General features: G+C 32.2%; 4 protein-coding genes across 4 annotated transcripts; 1 reads left to right on the top strand and 3 right to left on the bottom strand.

The window, feature by feature from the left end:
• Window positions 1–7605: 7605 nt before the first annotated feature.
• LOC129798398 (cyclin-dependent kinase 5 homolog) lies at window positions 7606–9483 on the bottom strand. The gene is made up of 2 exons (XM_055841527.1): window positions 8935–9483; window positions 7606–8864 (listed from the first exon to the last, which is right to left on the bottom strand). The coding sequence occupies exons 1-2, from the start codon at window positions 9031–9033 to the stop codon at window positions 8094–8096; spliced, it is 870 nt and encodes a 289-aa protein (XP_055697502.1). The 5' UTR covers window positions 9034–9483; the 3' UTR covers window positions 7606–8093.
• A 166-nt stretch (window positions 9484–9649) lies between these two features.
• On the top strand, window positions 9650–13194 carry LOC129798397 (diphthine methyl ester synthase). Its single transcript, XM_055841526.1, has 2 exons — window positions 9650–10315; window positions 10378–13194. The coding sequence occupies exons 1-2, from the start codon at window positions 10181–10183 to the stop codon at window positions 11053–11055; spliced, it is 813 nt and encodes a 270-aa protein (XP_055697501.1). The 5' UTR covers window positions 9650–10180; the 3' UTR covers window positions 11056–13194.
• On the bottom strand, window positions 11050–12383 carry LOC129798395 (uncharacterized). The gene is made up of 2 exons (XM_055841524.1): window positions 11411–12383; window positions 11050–11323 (listed from the first exon to the last, which is right to left on the bottom strand). The coding sequence occupies exons 1-2, from the start codon at window positions 12381–12383 to the stop codon at window positions 11067–11069; spliced, it is 1230 nt and encodes a 409-aa protein (XP_055697499.1). The 3' UTR covers window positions 11050–11066.
• A 1211-nt stretch (window positions 13195–14405) lies between the features above and the next one.
• LOC129798394 (DNA replication licensing factor Mcm5) lies at window positions 14406–17924 on the bottom strand. Its single transcript, XM_055841523.1, has 4 exons — window positions 17617–17924; window positions 16443–17553; window positions 14737–15555; window positions 14406–14656 (listed from the first exon to the last, which is right to left on the bottom strand). The coding sequence occupies exons 1-4, from the start codon at window positions 17760–17762 to the stop codon at window positions 14540–14542; spliced, it is 2193 nt and encodes a 730-aa protein (XP_055697498.1). The 5' UTR covers window positions 17763–17924; the 3' UTR covers window positions 14406–14539.
• Between the last annotated feature and the right edge of the window lie 13 nt (window positions 17925–17937).

Below are 17937 nucleotides of genomic sequence, written 5' to 3'. Positions count from 1 at the left end.
ACAAATAGTTTAGTTTACTGCAAAAAAAAAAAGATTTTGAAATATTTACATTTAGACATGTATTATGCCCAGCGCACAATAACTTTTGTTTATAAACATGTTTCCAAAATTTCTTATGAGAGTGAGCGAGATAACTGGATCACGGTTTCATTCACTCTCATAGGAAAGTTAAAAACATGTTTACAAAACAAAAGTTATTGTGCGCTGGGCATTAAAAAAGCAAGCGAATAACAAGAATTTGAATATTAAAGTACCAAAATTCTTATTTCAATATTCTCGACCTATGATTGGACAAAAAGATAAGAAAAGAGTATTCAAATAAAATGATAATCATACCAAAAAAAAACACGAGCACGAAGATGGTAATAATTTAATTTAATAAGGAAATAAGGTGGAAATATTGACCAAATTATGTTTGATGATAAAAATAGATACATATTAACATATTTTTATATACTTATTAAAATATAATAAGTAATAAAAAATGACACACACGAAATACATTAAAATTGACTCACCAATTATTTTTTAGGTTCAAATAAATTAAATAAAAATAATTAAAGAGATCTATAAAAAGTATTCATTTCACACAAAGAAAAAAAAACATTTACACAATTCTTTATTATTTTTCTATACAGAGATAAACAAAAACACTAAAGATGTATTTTCTCTAAGATAGTTTAAAAAAAGTGAAACTAAATAAGCCACTGTTGGTGAAGTAGGATAGAAAATCTATCGCAAAGAAAATATTAAATATAAAAAAAAACTTGGTCAAAAAATATTGCTTATACTTTATACAAAAAAAATGAATATTTTGTGAAACTTTGTAAAAAGAGTTATTGATTCGAGTATATACTATTTTTCGCGAATTTTTTTTCACTTCTATATTCTAATACAAATCCAATTTTTCACACAAAGTGATTTTGAGTAAAAAAAAAAAACTACGCTCATAATTTTGCACAAATCTCATATGACTAACCTGTTTGTAGTATTTGTTCTTTATTTGAAATATACATTTGACAAGAAATTCGTAATGTGGGAGAGTATTTAGATAAAGAAAAGTACTAATATATTTATCTTATTAAAAATCAGAAATGAAAACGAAAATTACGATAAAGTGAGTTGAAAATAAAGTTCATAATTCGAGGCTGACAATGTAAATTGGGAAAAATTGGTTGAAAATTTTGGTTTTATAATTTTTATTCGCTTATATATATATATATATATATATATATAATATATGTATAATATATATATGTATATATATATATATATATGAACTAGAAAATTTTCGTTGTGCGATATTACCAACAAAAATTTTCTGGGATGATGAGTACAGAAAAGATTTCCTTAGTAGGATAAACATTTCTAGATGTGTAATTAACATCGAGAGAACAAGAGTCACAGAAAGAAAAGCGAAAGATTGAGATCAGTATGAAAGAACAAAGTATAAATGAGTTTAAAAAATAACTTAAAAGAAATCAACTGCCTAATGTAGTCACATTCACTGCCTTCAACAGTTTTTCCCAATGATACTGAAAAAGATTTTTTTTTGTTATAATTTAGTTACACCCTCACGTAATTTCATTGCTTCAATTTTGTATCGTTCAGATCAATAATTCAATTGATACAATATCAAGTGTACCAATATATAAAGCTGGACATAGAAATTACTAAAAATGAAATAAAAAGTGGTGTAGTTGAAAAAATTACAGAGTTATGTAGTAAAGAAGAAAAAGCATTCAATAATAAAGGGCGAAGAGCATTTTAATAAATCTTAAATTACACAAAAATTGGAGACCAAAGATTTATAATAAAAGAATATAAAAATACATGCATTAATTACATTATAAAATATTAGTGAAAAAAGAGGAATGTAATGTAAAAATACATTTTTATAACGTGCTAAGTCAGTTGTATATCGACATTTGGGTATTTGTGTACACTTTTTGTTCCTTTTTTGCCACAGAATTACTTTCAAACAAACTGATAGTTTTCAGTGAAAAATCACTTAAAAATTCCATTTTTTTTTTTTTGAAAGAATTGATTATTAATGATGTTGAAAAAGCAACAAAAACTACAATCTAGTCACTAAACTAAACAAACAAAAAAAGTAAATTAGGAAACATACAAGAAAAAAAATAAAGAAAATTTTTTACAAGAAAAATCACTCTTCATTTTTCAACCTAAACAAATTTCTCAATTTAAATCACTTTGAAAAAGGGAAATTAATAGTTATTATTATTAGTATATTAGAAAGAGTATCTGAGATTTTTTTTGTTCTGATACTTGTATGAAAAAAATATAAAAAAAAATAACTAAATAATATAAATTGATAAAAGGTGAAAAATTATTTTTAAATTATTTGCTCTTTTTGTACAAAATAATAAAAAAAACCTATGTAAGCGCATTGTTGTTATATACATAAAAAAAATTAAATTGGAAATTACTATATACCAGGATAAATTTTAAATTGAAATCTATATACACACACTACTTAAGTAAATAAATATAAAACATTAGCGAATAATCTAAAATACAGTGAGATTAAGAAAATACATGAAACTTTGTGGCAGTTTGTTAAGATTTTGTAGGATTGTGGTCTAGTTAAAAGAAACTAAAAACTATTTAACACGAAAACCTTCTAAGCAAAACTCAAAAAAAGTCATAAGCAAACCAAATGAGAAATTGAGAATTTGGAAGTTCATCAAAACATTGATTGACCATATGTTCTCAGCATATTTTAACCTAAATATAAATAACATAAAATAAGTCAGAAAAAACTAATAGACAAGGCATAAGTGAAAGCTAAATTTGAAAAATTTTTGAAAGGATAATTTAAAAGTATCATATATCATAGCTAAAGAAATGAAAAGAGATAAAACTCTATAATACAAAAAAAAAACAGACCAAAATATTGCGTCTATTAATTTTGCTTTTATATATTTCTTACAATTTATGATACTTACAAGTTAAATTCTTTCAAACACATTTCACTGTTCTCTACTTCAAAACCAATTCTATATTTATTTACTTTCACTCACTCAACTCATATCGATGTAGCATTTCATAATGTTGGCATTTATTATGACTAAAAATATGAGATGAAAAAATAAAAATAAATCTATTAACATAAAAGTGAAAAAAATGATATATCTATTAATAGATAAGATTTTATAATGTTCTTGTAAGAAGGGATGTGCAAAAATGAGTCCAGCCAATTGAAATTGTAAAACAAATTGATAACAATTCTCTGAAGTACACAAGAAATATAGATGAAGATTAATCGTTATTAAAACGATAAAATCCTTTTTTTTTTAATAGAAGTAAAACCTCAAAATGCTGTATCAATCTTGATAAAATTGGGTAAATAAACTAAAATAAAATAAGAGAAAATCAAAGTCTTCTTCATGTGTGTTGGACTCATACATAGTACGCATATAATATGCTAATAATTATTACAAAAAAAAAATGAAGAAAACCAAAAAAAAGTGAGAAACAAAAATATAATTTAAAATCGAGTTATAATTGGGTATTCTTTTTGCAAACATTATTTTATTTATTCTAAAACATATTTAGAAAACAAAATATTCATACGTCAAATCAATATTGAGATGATTGCATGATTTTCCTTTATAATTGAAAAATAAAACAACTGACAGTGATTTGCGTCGGTCTTACGATAAATAATATGTAAATTCTTAGAACAAATTGAAGAATAAAAAGTGAAATGAAAAATAACTAAAAAAAAAAACATGTAATATCACACCCCATCGTATTTAAATCATAAATTTATACAAGATAAAAGAAAGGTATATATGAAGAAAAATCAAAATTTAAAAAATTTTTGATGAAACACATCAAAAAATCATGTCACGAAAACACTATAAGAATCATTTGTATATCTTCAGTCTAAAACACTCTTATTTAAAATGAGCAGCTCTTGAGTAAACATATAAAACGCAAGTATAGAAAATTACTGAAAGAAATGCAAATTATGAAGAAAGTTTGACATGAGAAAAATACGTGAGATTCTTGTATTAGATTGAGACCACAAAACCAATTAACAAGAAAATCATAATAAAAAGTGTATAGAGATACTATAATAAAAGAAATTTAAATACAGTTAAATAAAATAACCTAGTAATCATTTCTTAAAAAAAAAGTCACCAAATCTAGGTAAAAGAAAAAAAATAAGTGAAATTCAACCAACAAAAATTAAACATCAAGAAGCTTTTTATATAATCATTAGAAGAAAAAAGTATATTAATTATTATACGAAAAGCTAAGAAAGATGACACACAAAGAAAAACTTAAAAGAAAATGATAAAAAAAAAACAATTTAAAGCATTACATAAGGAGTATATATATATATACATATATATATATATATATAAGAAAAAGAAAATACACTTAAAAAAATTAAAATAATTATAAAAATGATAATATTATATTTAAAAACAACTTAATGTGTATGTAATTTTATGTGTGATGTAAAAATCGGAAATAAAAGCGTTTTAGCCACTATATAAAAAATCTAAATAGTTTTTTAACTTTGGTGTTTTGAATTAGGCAATTCTGTAGAAATTGTCTATTCTCTAGCTAAATATTTTTCTAATAAAGGACCATAGGTTTTCTCCTAGAATTAATTAATTTAAAATTGATATTGAACTTACAAGTTTGTATTTATCAAAATTCTGCAAGGTTTCGGTAAGAACTGTGACATAAATTCAATTTTAATCTTGTTCTGATAAAATTAGTGGTAATATGGAAATCTGGGACATGATAACTTCTCTTCGACAGTATAGAGACAGTTAGTTCTGAATATACATATTTATTATCATCAGTCACTTTCTTTAAAGAATCATACAATAAATGGTACAGTTTATTTAAAATTTAAACAATTTAAAAATCTGTCATTCACTAAATCAAAGAGATACAAAGTTATCCATACTATCAATTCGATAGTAGCGAAAAGTAATCTGTCCATCTCTGATTAAATTCTCTAGAAATTTTCTGAACAAAGGATCATGTCTTAGATGAAATTATTCAAGATTTATTTTGAACTTAGTTGATACTGGGGCAGTTGTAAACTCTGCGATATTTTTAATTAAATATTGAATTTGATATGACGAGACCTATATGAATTCAAAGATGGTATAGAAATCCTTGTTCCTTGATCAAACAATCGATCCAAGTAGTCTAAACATAAATAATATCAGTGTTTAAATTTAAACCTACCTCGTGTTTTCTATTACTCCAGTTTCCCTACAAGTTCTTTTTAAGAAGATTCCTGCAAGGTTTAAGTAAAAAGTCTCCAAAATCCAATATTAATTACCTTTTATAAGGCTAAAACTCCAGCAGGGAACCCGTTCTATGGGTGACCAATAAACTTCAAATTGAATCAATACACAATATACAGCATAAATATAAAGAGTCTTTTCGCCTGCAGCACTCAAATTATGGAGTGAAATATCCCTTATTAGGTGAGATTCTTAACAATCTCACCTACTATAATCCTAACAAAATTTCATGTCGTCCGATCGACCTCAAACTTGGCCAAAATGTGTTTCGCCACTTCCTGATCACGAATATATATGTGGCTATTTTACGTTCCCGGCCGGCCGGCCGGCCGCTCTTTGGAGCTTAATAGCTCCTAAACTGAAAAAGATATCCACTTGCGGTTTTCGGCAAAGGTTATATATCGGGTGAAAATTGCAACTTGGTGCATAGACCCCCCACCCCCCACCCCTCCTTCCGCTATTTTGAAGACCCCCCTTTTTTGTTTTCTCAATAGCTCCGCCCCTATGGCATCGAGCGGGCTCAAATTTTAGTATGTTATAGCTGGGCCTTAGAGCTTTCCATCAATACCAAACTTAAGGTCCCCCGACCCCCCTGACCCGAGCTATAAGGGTCCAAAAAAAATTTCTTAAAATGGCAATAACTCCGGTTCTAATTGTCAGAATTTAAAAAGTGAGGGCTTTTTGGAAAGCTCTCGTGAAATGCCACTTCCCCTTCTAACATCGCAAGTTCATAAAACCACCGCTAGGGGCGCTATTATTAAAAAGAAAATTTTTAAATCTTATAAGTTAAATAACTCAAAAATTCCATTGTGCATCGGGCTGAAATTTTAGTATGTTGTAGCCGTTGATTATACCTATCAAACAAAAAAATACTTAAGTCGATCCATAACCCCTGACCCCAGCTATAAGGGGTCAAAGTTCGAGCATTGACCGGCCTATATCTCCGGTTCTAATTAACATATCGACCTAAATTTTACCTTTTTGGTTTCGTCTCGATGAGCACTTTCAGATGGAAGTTCAAAAAGTCACCACAGGTGGCGCTGTGATAGCGTCAAAATTCATCGAAATTCAAAGTCACTTTTCTCAAAAACGGCATTGTGCAAGTTAATGAAATTTTAGTATGTTGTAGTCCAGTCTAGGACGTTTCCAAAATGGTGCAAATGTGCGCTGTGGTTAAAACAGAACCGGAGATATGAGGGGTCAAAGTTCACGAAATTCAAAAAATCATATCTCCGGTTCTATGTGACCGATTTTGATGAATGAGGGCTTAAACGAAAGATCTCACCAAATGATATAACTTTCTAGAACACTTGAACTTCGTGGGACCAACACCAGGGGCGCCACAGTCGAAAAACCAATTTCAATATCACATAACCTCAATTATCTAGACTGTCGCTGAACCGATTTTGATGATTACTTCTGCATAATTGTAGAGAACATTTGTCTCTATATTTCGTCCATACATCATTTTTCGATCAGATAATGCGATCTGTCCGATTTTGTCGTTTAAGTGTGAAAAAATTGATTTTTCCTATAATAACGCTTTGAAACCACTCAGATGCCAATTTGACTGCCTCTACTCCACCAAGACACTTAAAATAGGGTTTTAAATGGAAAGTGTCACAAAATACAACAATTCTTTGATATAGTTGAAGTTCAACAAATGACTACTTGGGGCACTCTGGATGAAAAAAACAAGTTAAGAAACAAAAAACCTCGATTATCTTGGCTTCTGAGTAATCGATGAGATCGTGTTCTATAGGAAAATTATAGAGTACATTCTGGTCTACATTTCACCCATATATCACTTTTGTGCCAGTTCATCCAAATCCTTGATATTTTGGTTTAAATACAAAATTTGTATAATTTCACGAATTTGATTCAAGATAACTGAATGGCGTCTCCCAACTTCAGCTCCAAATCGAATTTGCATGCACTCCGAGTTAGCTCACGTTAAGAATCTCACCTACATAAGCCGGTTAGGATTATCTGTCCTTTTAAGGAACGTTTAATCTATTTACAGTCTAAAAAAATATAAGGTAAAAGTACCCTATGTCGACCACTTAAGGATAGATTTTGTGAAAAACTTATGGAAAAACTGTTATAATTTGTGTTTTTTTAATAGGGTTTTTACCTATTGTGAACTTCATTAGTCATAATATAATTTTAAGTTATAAAAAAATTAAAATGTTTTAAAAATGCGAAGTGTTCTACTCTCGCTCTCGACCACTTCAATATCAGTGTTCTTCTACTCGACCGCATGGGGTTCCCCATTTTTTTTCTTAAAATTAAACAAATTGAATTAATTAAATTGTCCACACTGTTCATTATTGACCAAAAATATGCATTTACTTATATTTTGGTACAATTACACAAATCTTTTGTTATTATTCCAATAAATTGAATTATAGATTATAGAACCTACAATTAAACATACAGTAGACTCTCTCAAATTCGGGCATATAGGACCGAAATGTCAGCCGAATTAGACAGAAATTCGGGCGACATGTGCATATAGATATTGAGTTTACACACTGATATATATCGTAAATTGCATGAAAATCCCTCAATAATGCAAAATCACATCAAAACTAAGACAAACCATGCTAAATTTGAGCATATTTGATTCATTTGATAATCATAATCAAACTTGAAAAATGACAACAAACTTTTTTCAAATGTAACCTCTGCCCGAATTAAAAAGTAGCCCGATCTTAAAAGAACCGAATTTGCGAGAGTCTACTGTAGTTGTTTTATATGTATATAAATAAATATTTTCTAGAGCCGGAATTAATTTGAACTGAAGTAGGAATGTGCCATGGCCTGTTCAGCGCTAATTCTCATATTTGGCCTGCAAACTAGTAATTTCTGTAGAAGGTCACGCCCTTTAGAGTTCAGTCGAGGCACCACCTGACTCCAAGATGTAGTAAGATGGTAGAGTGGGAAGGGTTTGTAGTCAGCAAGTTGGGTAACACCTGGCCAAGTTTCTTCAGTAGGTGTCCCAAGAAGTTTAAAAATCCTTTTAAGTTGATCTACAACATCAGAACCTGGAAAAAGTGGACGTCCGGCATTTGCTAGCTCCGCAAAAATACATCCAGCTGACCACATGTCGATGCTCGTTGTGTACAGTTTAGAGCCAAAAAGTACATCCGGAGGTCTGTACCAGAGTGTAACCACTTCGGCTGAGTAACACTTTACGGGGATGCCAAAAGCTCTCGCCAAACCAAAGTCTGCCAACTTTAACTCTCCATTTTTATTAATGAGTAGATTCTGTGGTTTTAAATCCCGATGAAGTACATTGTGACTATGACAAAAAGCTAATCCACGCAGCAATTGATACATGAAGCTTTTAACCACATCAAGATCGATATCCCCATTAAGACTGTCGAAATATTTCTTGAGATCCTGGTCACAGTGCTCAAAGACAAGAGTTAGCTTCTTATCGGAATGCAAAACATCGTACAATCTAACAATATTTTTATGTTTAAGCTCTTTGAGCAGACAAATCTCCCGCAAAGCAGAACTAGGGACACCTTCATCATCCTCATCAAGCCTCACACGCTAAAAAAAAATTGTCAGAGAACAATCAAAATAATACTTAAAAATTTACAATTTACAAATCCGGACTAACCTTGAGTGCCACTATCTCTAAAGTATCTCGATTTTTGCCTTTAAAAACTGTTCCATACGTTCCCTCTCCAATCTTCTCTAGCTTCTCGTACTTTTGCATAATTTCCAAGGATTTGAGTCCCCAAAAACGCGAGGAGCAATTTCAATTTTCTATTTTTCCTGTTTTTGATGTCGAACTTGTTCTTCTTCTTCTCTTTAAAGTTTCCTATCCCATCGCAGCAACAGCAACACTGCACTGCGCTCTTGTTTTGTGGACCGAACACGAAATTATTTCATTTTACGCTAAAATAAAGACTACGAATATAGCGGTTGAAAATGAAATGACTTTTATGTTTGGTATAAAAACGTTGCACTTAATATATTTGTATATTACAAGGAAAATAGAATAGAAGAGAAACCGAAAGAATTATTTTTATTCATAGTGCAAACAATATAGGTACTGCATATATATTCTATTTATTTTTATATAATTTGCAGGGGGCTGGCATCAATGACACAAGCCCGCATACGCGTGCGAGGTGAGAGTGAGAAGCCCATTTTCCTCGCACTCTTGACGGTCGGGTTTTGTTTCGGGCGCAGAAAAAATTAATAGATTTTTAGAACACACACCCCGGCCGGAACAAAATCGGAGCTATAACATATTTGCATGATACTAGTCTGACAAAAATCTGTGTCCGATTTGTATTATATTTTTCATTTAAAAATATGTGATATTCGTACCCTGTAATTGTCCGAAATAAGTTCCACTCATTCTACAGTGTCTCTGATATGTTCCACTGCCACAATAACATCGAAAATAAATGTGCAAATTTTTTACTATTTTGCATACATTTATACGAAAAGAGGCATAAAAGTAGCCAAAGAAGCTTAAGAATTACGTTTCCTGTAAGAAAATTGCCTCATCAGGTGAAAAAATTAATATTTGTGATATACATGTACACGGCAGTCACACCAATACTAATGCTGCTAAAAAGTCTCTTCCACTAGTAAAACAACACAGTGTTTTATATGGAGGGTAGGCCTAACATCGCCCTACTATCCCGACTATAGTAGGCCTACTCTCCCTATTCGTATATAATTTTTATCTAATATTGTATAACATTTGTTCCGGCCGGGACATGACATCATGATACCCTTCTACTACCTCGTTTTATGGCGACTTGAGGTGTTTGACAGCTTCAGACGGAAATTTCATCGAGGTTTTTCGTTGAAATTTGAAACATTTTGCTTTAATTTTCTATATTATAATGTTTTTTATTGTGGGAATCGGTTTAGGAGATCCTGAAGACATTACTGTTAAGGGATTGAAAATTGTTCAAAACTGCGATAGAGTGTATTTGGAAGCATATACATCAATATTATCATGTGGCCAGGAAAGTTTGGTTAGTATTGGTGATATAAAAATAGCTCCATTTGATATTTTTGTTTCTTTTTCATATTTCAGGAAAATTTTTACCAACGAAAACTAATTCTGGCAGACAGGGAGACGATAGAACAACATTCAGATGAACTATTTGCTCATTCGATTGTAAAGGATGTAGCCCTTTTAGTTGTAGGAGATCCGTTTGGGGCTACAACTCACACGGATTTAATTCTCAGAGCGAAGGAAAAGGGCATCCCTTACCAAGTGGTTCATAATGCATCGATAATGAACGCTGTAGCGTGTTGTGGCCTTCAATTGTATTCTTTTGGCGAGACTGTGTCTATTCCGTATTGGACGGACTCGTGGAAACCTGATAGTTTCTTTCAGAAAATATTGAAAAATCAACAAATGGGTCTTCATACCCTCTGTCTTCTCGACATTCGAGTGCGGGAGCCCACACTTGAAAGCCTTTCAAAAAAGAAACGAGAATACGAACCACCAAGATTTATGAGTGTTTCAGAAGCGAGTCAGCAGTTAATGGAAATTATCGACAAAAATCCAAGTGAGATTTCTGAAAATTCATTAGTGGTTGGTTTAGCAAGAGTTGGCCACAAGACTCAACTAATAGTTGCCTGCAGTATAAAGGAAATGACGGAACAAGATCTGGGCCCTCCACTGCATTCCTTGGTAATTCCTGCAAGAGAATGTCATCCACTTGAAACTGAATATCTTCAGCAATTTAATTTAGTAAAATTGTGAAAAAAAAATATTTATTTTGCACTTTTCATTCGCTGTCGCATGTGTTTAGGTTTAGGTACAAGTACCTTTGGTGCACTTTTTGAGCGAATTATCTTATGAGTTTTAAAATATCCTAAATCATTCCCAATACGAAAAACATCCAGTGTCTTCTGAGGTGTATAATCTTCTGTAGAAATATTAATTTGGTCTTCAGAAATTTCTGATTCACATACTTCACTATTCTTTTGATAATCCAAAGGCACATTTTTTTCAAATGACTCCCAGCACCCTGCAAAATAAGTAAAATGTTTTTTTTTGTAGTTGTCAGAACAAAATCTTCTTGAAAATCTTAAATGTTTATATCGTTTATATCTACCTTCAGGATTATTCAGGATTATGATATCCTTACAATCTAGTAGTCCATAATTCAAATATTCCTGACACTTTAATAAAAATCTTTCAAATATGTAGAGATTCATTTTATATTTAAGAATGTTCGCTTTAAAATCGATTGCCTTATGGAAACGTCTCATTCTTTGAGCTCTCATTTTAGCTTCATTCGGCATCCTCAAAAGAAAGATCATTACTTCAGAATCCAGACCACAGTTCACTGTAAAAACTACTCCATAATCATTCGAGGCCAAAAAAGTGACTTTTACAGAATGATTTTTAATGATATTATGACCAGCAATTAAATTCACTTTATCAAAAGATTTAACTTTTAATAATATATCCGAAGAAGAAAAATATATCCTAGGCATATATATTTTAATCAGATGATTAACGACAAAGAATTTGTTTGATTTTCTTGAAAGTGGCTGAAAATCTCGATTTTCTTTAGTAATTAGCTTTTTGTAAATATTTTCTTGAATCTCAAGTCCTTCATCGTCTTCAGAAAAATTCTCGAAACTGCTCTGAACGCACTTATATTGCTTCAAATGTGAATTGAAAAGAATTTCAAATTTTATATTTTCTTTTCCTTTTTCAACATCGACGATATTTTTCTGACTCTGAATCAGTCCTTTGTTGTCCTGGTTACTATTTTTATGTTTTTTCTCCTGAGACTGTTTTCTATAGTATCTAAGATAATCAATTTTAGTTTTGATGATATCGATTTTCTTAAATTGCATCCTTTTTGATGAATTCTTGATAAGCTTAGCGCAATTTGGTAATTTCTCATAATTTTTACTTTGCCATCCATCTCTCTTGAGTAGCAACTCTTCAAAAAACTTCTGAGCAAAAAGGTATATATCTCCTGGGGGGTCGTTAATTACCCTTTCTGCCAAATTGCTCATCAAATGAACAACTTGCTCATGGGTAGATTGGGAAATGTTAACCAGTGAGGCCATCGTTTGGAGTTTGGACTTTAATTAACAAAAAAGCACTACAAATTTTCACAGTACAAATTTCGAAAAGTAAATGCGACTAATATATTAATACAAATCTGAGCAGTATGATACAGCACAAGTGAATATGGGAAAAGACGAACGCAAACTGAGTTACAGAAAAAGAAAAAAAATGTTGAAAATCAAAAAGAAACTCCTCTGCAACTATGGATACTCATAGAGCTAGAATTTTATGACCAATGAATCCTTCTGCTTTATTTTCTGTCTCATCCGCTCTCACATTCAATATTTTGTACAATGGTATAGCTATAGAAAGATGGAAAAATAAACCGGGGAAATATTCAATTAAGCTACTCATGCATCATTTAACCGACAGAGCTGAACAAAAAAAATTCTAGTATGTATTATTTTACATTATGATCAAGGTTAAACATTTTATCAAAGTAAAATAGTTTTGTATTTTCTATTTCTTCTTAACTCTTTCGCGTCATTAGGGTCATATATGACCCGGGGAAAAACAATTTTTTTGACTATTTACATTAATTGAAATCTATCGGTTTGTGCACGACATCATAATAGAAGGATGTAAGATTCTTGGCTAATTTTCTCAAGACTCCAGATATTCAGGAAAAGAAAATATTTGAGATCAAAAATCACTAATTTCGAAGTTTGTGAAATGACTTTTCTTTTTCAAATTTTTTTATATTAATTTATTTTTTTCAGCAAAAAGTTCTTTACAAACACAAAATAGAATATCCAAAGATTGTATGTCGCATATTTTGATATAATAAACTACTCTCAATTTTCCAGAAAAGCGTGTAGAATTTTCCGGGTCATATATGACCCTATTGTCCCCAAGGGTAACAGTGTTTTCGTCCCAAACCTATAGCGAAATGTAGTTGAGACATTGTTTTTCTTTGTGAAATGCAGGTGGGACATCTTGCTCCTGGACATTTCATCTTATATCTGATGAATTATAACATATTTTGCAATATTTTAGAGTATTTTGCAAGCGTCTCATATTGTGCAATTGTATTGTGTGTGAATAAATATGTGGATAAGTTTATTTTTGCCAAATACCACTCAAAATATTGTAACAGTGACTGTTCAAGGGATTACCAGGAAGATTCCTTGAACACCAGGAGTACAGTGTTCATCAAAGCAATCCAGTTTGCCATGGTTTTGGCCAAATTAACAACTTCAAGCAAAAAAAAAACTCTCAGAAAGCCCGTGATATAGATTTTGAAAATGATATGCACACTTCCCTTGAGGACAATAGGGTCATATACGACCCGGGATTTTTCCGAGTTTTCACGCAGTGGAAATTTTTTCCACTCTGAACTATTATATTTGATCATAAAGCATTAGGAAAAACTCAATTTTACATGAATTCACTTGCTGAATAAAAGTGGGACGCGAAAGAGTTAAATTAGTACTCATTGTAATCACTGTAATACTGACCCTAAAATTTTTATAAATGAAAAGATATTAAAGAGATAAACAAAATTACCCAAAAACCTAATGTAGATATCTAACCGGTTATTTTTCTTCTAGAAATGAATGGAATTGAGAAGTTTCTATTTGGTGAAAACGGTGAAAACCCATATTGCATTGCATTCTCTGAAGCTTAAGAAAATAATCCGACAACCCTTGTTAATATATTGATTTTTAAATGAAATAATACTATGAATACTATTCATTAAACTTGATAAGTATCAACTCTGCTTCAATACACACTACAATTGAAGTCAATTAAATCGCTTTGAGTGACTTTGAACAATAATCGATAATAGTGTGATCATCGGAACAAAGAATTGTAAAAAAGGACAAAAATGTTCTAGACCAGTTCTCAGTCAAACAGTCTCCGAGAAACACTATGGAAATACATCCTAGTTCACCAAATTCAAAGTTTGCACGAGAAAATAGAGCTTCAGGATCTGGATTAAGGGTGTCCCCTAATCGTGCGAGTGAAATGAAAAATAGTGATCAAGAACGTGTTGAAGAGGAAGCGACTAAAATTCAAGCTCAGATTAGAGGATTTCTTGTAAGAAAACGTCTACAAAGATTAAATGATGCAGCTACAAAAATTCAAACATCGTTCCGTGGATTTGTTGTAAGAAAAACGACACCCAAAAATTAAGGACACATTCAGTGCATCTTTAACAAATGCGATAGAGAATTTTACGCTGCATCCTATGTTGTAACTCACCACGCCGAATCATCATATGAATAACTTTGAGAACAGCTCGCTCATTGTAGTTTTGATGGGAAAAGTCCTAAAAAAAAAAGAAATGCAATATTTATTTGAATCTTATTCGATGTTTTTGTTTTGTAGAGAAAAAAAAACAAAACGTACTTGAATGATACTTTGGGCGTATACTTGAGATCCAATTGCAAAACGCCGCTTGAGTTGCCGCTCAATTCTATTGAGCATCTCCTGATCCTCCTCTGTGGTAAAACCTTCTGCACCAGCTAAATTACCAGACATAGCAGCATCAAGAGTTGAAAGCTGAAAGAGACGCAGTGCCTCATTGACGTGAGTCTCTGTGGCGATTGGTTGAAGCTGCATTTTGGCCAGAGACTCCGAAATGCGTATTACAGCTTCAAGTTGACGAACTGTGATGGGAATTGTCAATCGCCTCTCCGATGCTTTTTCTTGATTCAGCACACCCTTCCGCATCAGTACGTACTGACTTTTGAGCTTTTCTCCAGCTTCTACACTTAATCTCGGGGCACAAGTAGTCCTACAATAATGTATGTACTTTTTGAGGATGGCCAGAGAAATCTCTTCGTCAACAATGTTGTTGTCGGTCTTGTTCGCATTTAAATGTATGTTAAGGATATGCTTGGCCACTGTAAGATCGCGACGTTCATCGTGCTGATCTTTCACGATAAAAATCATGTCAAAACGAGAGAGAATTGTTGGCATGAAATCAATATTCTCCTCGCCTTTAGTATCGTCCCAACGACCAAAGATAGAGTTTGCGGCAGCCAAAACAGAGCATCGGGAATTTAGGGTGGTAGTAAGGCCAGCTTTGGCTATAGAAATAGTCTGTTGCTCCATAGCCTCATGAATAGCTACCCGATCGTCTTCCTTCATTTTGTCAAATTCATCGATACATACAACACCACCATCAGCTAGAACCATTGCTCCTCCCTCCATAACGAAATTTCTCTGCAAAATCCAATGTTTACATTTATTTAGAATTTTTCTTATATTTGCATTTGTAAGTGTTTTTTCAATAAAAGAGAAAATATTCTACACATAGAGTAATGCCTAGCACACAATAACTTTTGTTTTGTAAACATGTTTGTGACATTTCAATGAGAGTGAGTGAGATCTAGATCTAGTCATCTCGCTCATTCTCATGGGAAATTTTAAAAACATGTTTACAAACAAAAGTTATTGTGCGTTGGGCATAATGTCCAGTGCACAATAACTTTTGTTTATAAACATGTTTTCAAAATTTCCTATGAGAGTGAGCGAAATGACTAGATCTAGGTCTCACTCACTCTCATAGAAATATCAAAAACATGTTTACAAAACAAAAGTTATTGAGCGCTGGTCATAATGCTCAACGCACAATAATTTTTGTTTGTAAATATGTTTTTGACTTTTCAGTGGGAGTGAATGAAACATAGATCTAGTCATCTCGCTCACTCTTTTAGACAATTTTGAAAACATGTTTACAAACAGAAGTCATTGTGCGCTGGACATAAGGCAGGGAATACTTATTGGCAACATCGTCAAAATATTTATTTTATTTATTGCATTTAATAAAATGAAAGTATACTATGTTGTTTTTTTCATTATTCCTACTTTTTTTTTATCCGAAATTCAAGAGTTGACTTTTAATTGGATATTGTATTTATTGGATGACTTATTGGATAGTTTGTGTGTTAATATTAATTTATTATTTCACTCTTAACAATTATATTTTTATGTTCATTTTAATAATTGTGGACAAATTTAAAACACTCAGCCCATATGAATTGCTTCAATATTTTTCTCACAGAAAGTTACCTTCTTTCAGTTTTATAATAATAAAAAAAAATACTCACGCTTGAACTGTCTCGAATAACCGAAGCTGTGAGACCGGCCGCACTAGATCCTTTTCCTGAAGTATAAACTGCAATTGGAGCGACTTTTTCCACAAATTTTAGAAGCTGCGACTTAGCAGTACCTGGGTCACCAAGCATAAGAACATTAATATCTCCACGACGAATCAATCCGTCCGGAAGTCTTTTTCGTGAACCTCCAAACAGCATACAAGCAATTGCTTTTTTGATATCGGAGGATCCATAAATACTAGGGGCGATAGATTGGGCCAACCTATCGTAAAGTTTAGGCATTGATGCGAGTTTCTTGAAGGCTTCCTCTTCCTCAGAGGTCACATTCGTATGCATGGATATACTGCCGTGTCCTTGAGTGTCTACGGCTATCCCTACAGCCCGCATGTACGGGGCCCTAACACCCACAATGGCCTTTTGACGTCCATCAAGTTTGGAAGGCTTACCAACTTTTCGTATAGAATAAATTCCATGAATAAGCACCCGATTTCCGGGTACAACACGTTCACAAAGATTCCTCTCACAATAAATCTGGATGTGACGTGGAATTTCTCCCTGAGGAATTGAATCCGGGAGCTCCTGAAGCTTTAGGATCTGAAAATCTACACACTGACACTTATCAGGGATTATAAAGTAAGGATCCATAGGGCATTTGGGTCGTCCAGCTGGTTCAGTTGGGCACTTTCTTGGTAAAGCATAGCCCTCAAGACCCGGATTTAAGAAGATATTCGGAATAACATTGCTACAAGAACGACATTGGATAGTCATTTTGGTAGCTTTAGCACGAATATTTGAAGCTGACACAATAATTCCTGCCACTGTGCTTAGACGAGAGATATATTCAGATTTTATATCCCTGATACTTGTCGGTAAAGCATTTGAACGCAACAAAATCTGAATATCTTGTACTTTCTCATCTCCTTCAGGACGTGGTTGAATGGATTCATTTGCAATTTCCCGAGCAGCTTCCTCAAATACAGGTAGGTGTTCACTAGGATGTTTGTACAGTTTATCTGCTAATGTCTCATCATATCCTACGAGATCTTCCATTTCCACTTCCAGAAAATATTTCCCTTTGATATAATTAAGTTTTAAGTTATCCCTTTAAAATTAAAAAAAAGAAATAATATATTTATCATTCATTAAGTTTCCGCAAAATTCTAACCTGTATTTGAAATTGAAAGTGTCCTCATGGAATTTATACAAAAATTCCTTGTACTGCTTCTTGATAGCCTGCAAGTTGACTTGCTGAGGACGTTCCTCACCGAAATTATCAGAATAAAATACTCCAGCATCGTCAAAACCTTCCATTTTTCCAAGAAATCTCCCAAAAATGAACAGCACAAATCGCACAAATCAATGAAAGAACGCCAAGAAATTGCGCCAAAAAATGACGTGACAAAACACCCATACGCAGTTATAGAGGGCTCCGCCGAGAGTCCGACGATAGAACAGTATTATTCACCACAGTAGTACAAATTCTAGA

This window comes from Phlebotomus papatasi, chromosome 1 (genome assembly GCF_024763615.1).
Source record: "Phlebotomus papatasi isolate M1 chromosome 1, Ppap_2.1, whole genome shotgun sequence".
NCBI lineage: Eukaryota > Metazoa > Arthropoda > Insecta > Diptera > Psychodidae > Phlebotomus > Phlebotomus papatasi.
Note: the sequence above shows the minus strand (reverse complement) of the source record. Positions and strands in the feature narration are given on the sequence as shown.

Excerpts from the sequence above, each read along its gene's own strand:
- LOC129798398 (XM_055841527.1), bottom strand. The coding sequence starts at position 9,033 with ATGCAAAAGTACGAGAAGCTAGAGAAGATTGGAGAGGGAACGTATGGA. Across the intron at positions 8,865-8,934 it reads TAGAGATAGTGGCACTCAAG|CGTGTGAGGCTTGATGAGGA; the intron begins GTTAGTCCGGAT and ends ATTTTTTTTTAG.
- LOC129798397 (XM_055841526.1), top strand. The coding sequence starts at position 10,181 with ATGTTTTTTATTGTGGGAATCGGTTTAGGAGATCCTGAAGACATTACT. Across the intron at positions 10,316-10,377 it reads CATGTGGCCAGGAAAGTTTG|GAAAATTTTTACCAACGAAA; the intron begins GTTAGTATTGGT and ends TTCATATTTCAG.
- LOC129798395 (XM_055841524.1), bottom strand. The coding sequence starts at position 12,383 with ATGGCCTCACTGGTTAACATTTCCCAATCTACCCATGAGCAAGTTGTT. Across the intron at positions 11,324-11,410 it reads AATCCTGAATAATCCTGAAG|GGTGCTGGGAGTCATTTGAA; the intron begins GTAGATATAAAC and ends CTTATTTTGCAG.
- LOC129798394 (XM_055841523.1), bottom strand. The coding sequence starts at position 17,762 with ATGGAAGGTTTTGACGATGCTGGAGTATTTTATTCTGATAATTTCGGT. Across the intron at positions 17,554-17,616 it reads ACTTTCAATTTCAAATACAG|GGATAACTTAAAACTTAATT; the intron begins GTTAGAATTTTG and ends TTAATTTTAAAG. Across the intron at positions 15,556-16,442 it reads TTATTCGAGACAGTTCAAGC|AGAAATTTCGTTATGGAGGG; the intron begins GTGAGTATTTTT and ends TGGATTTTGCAG.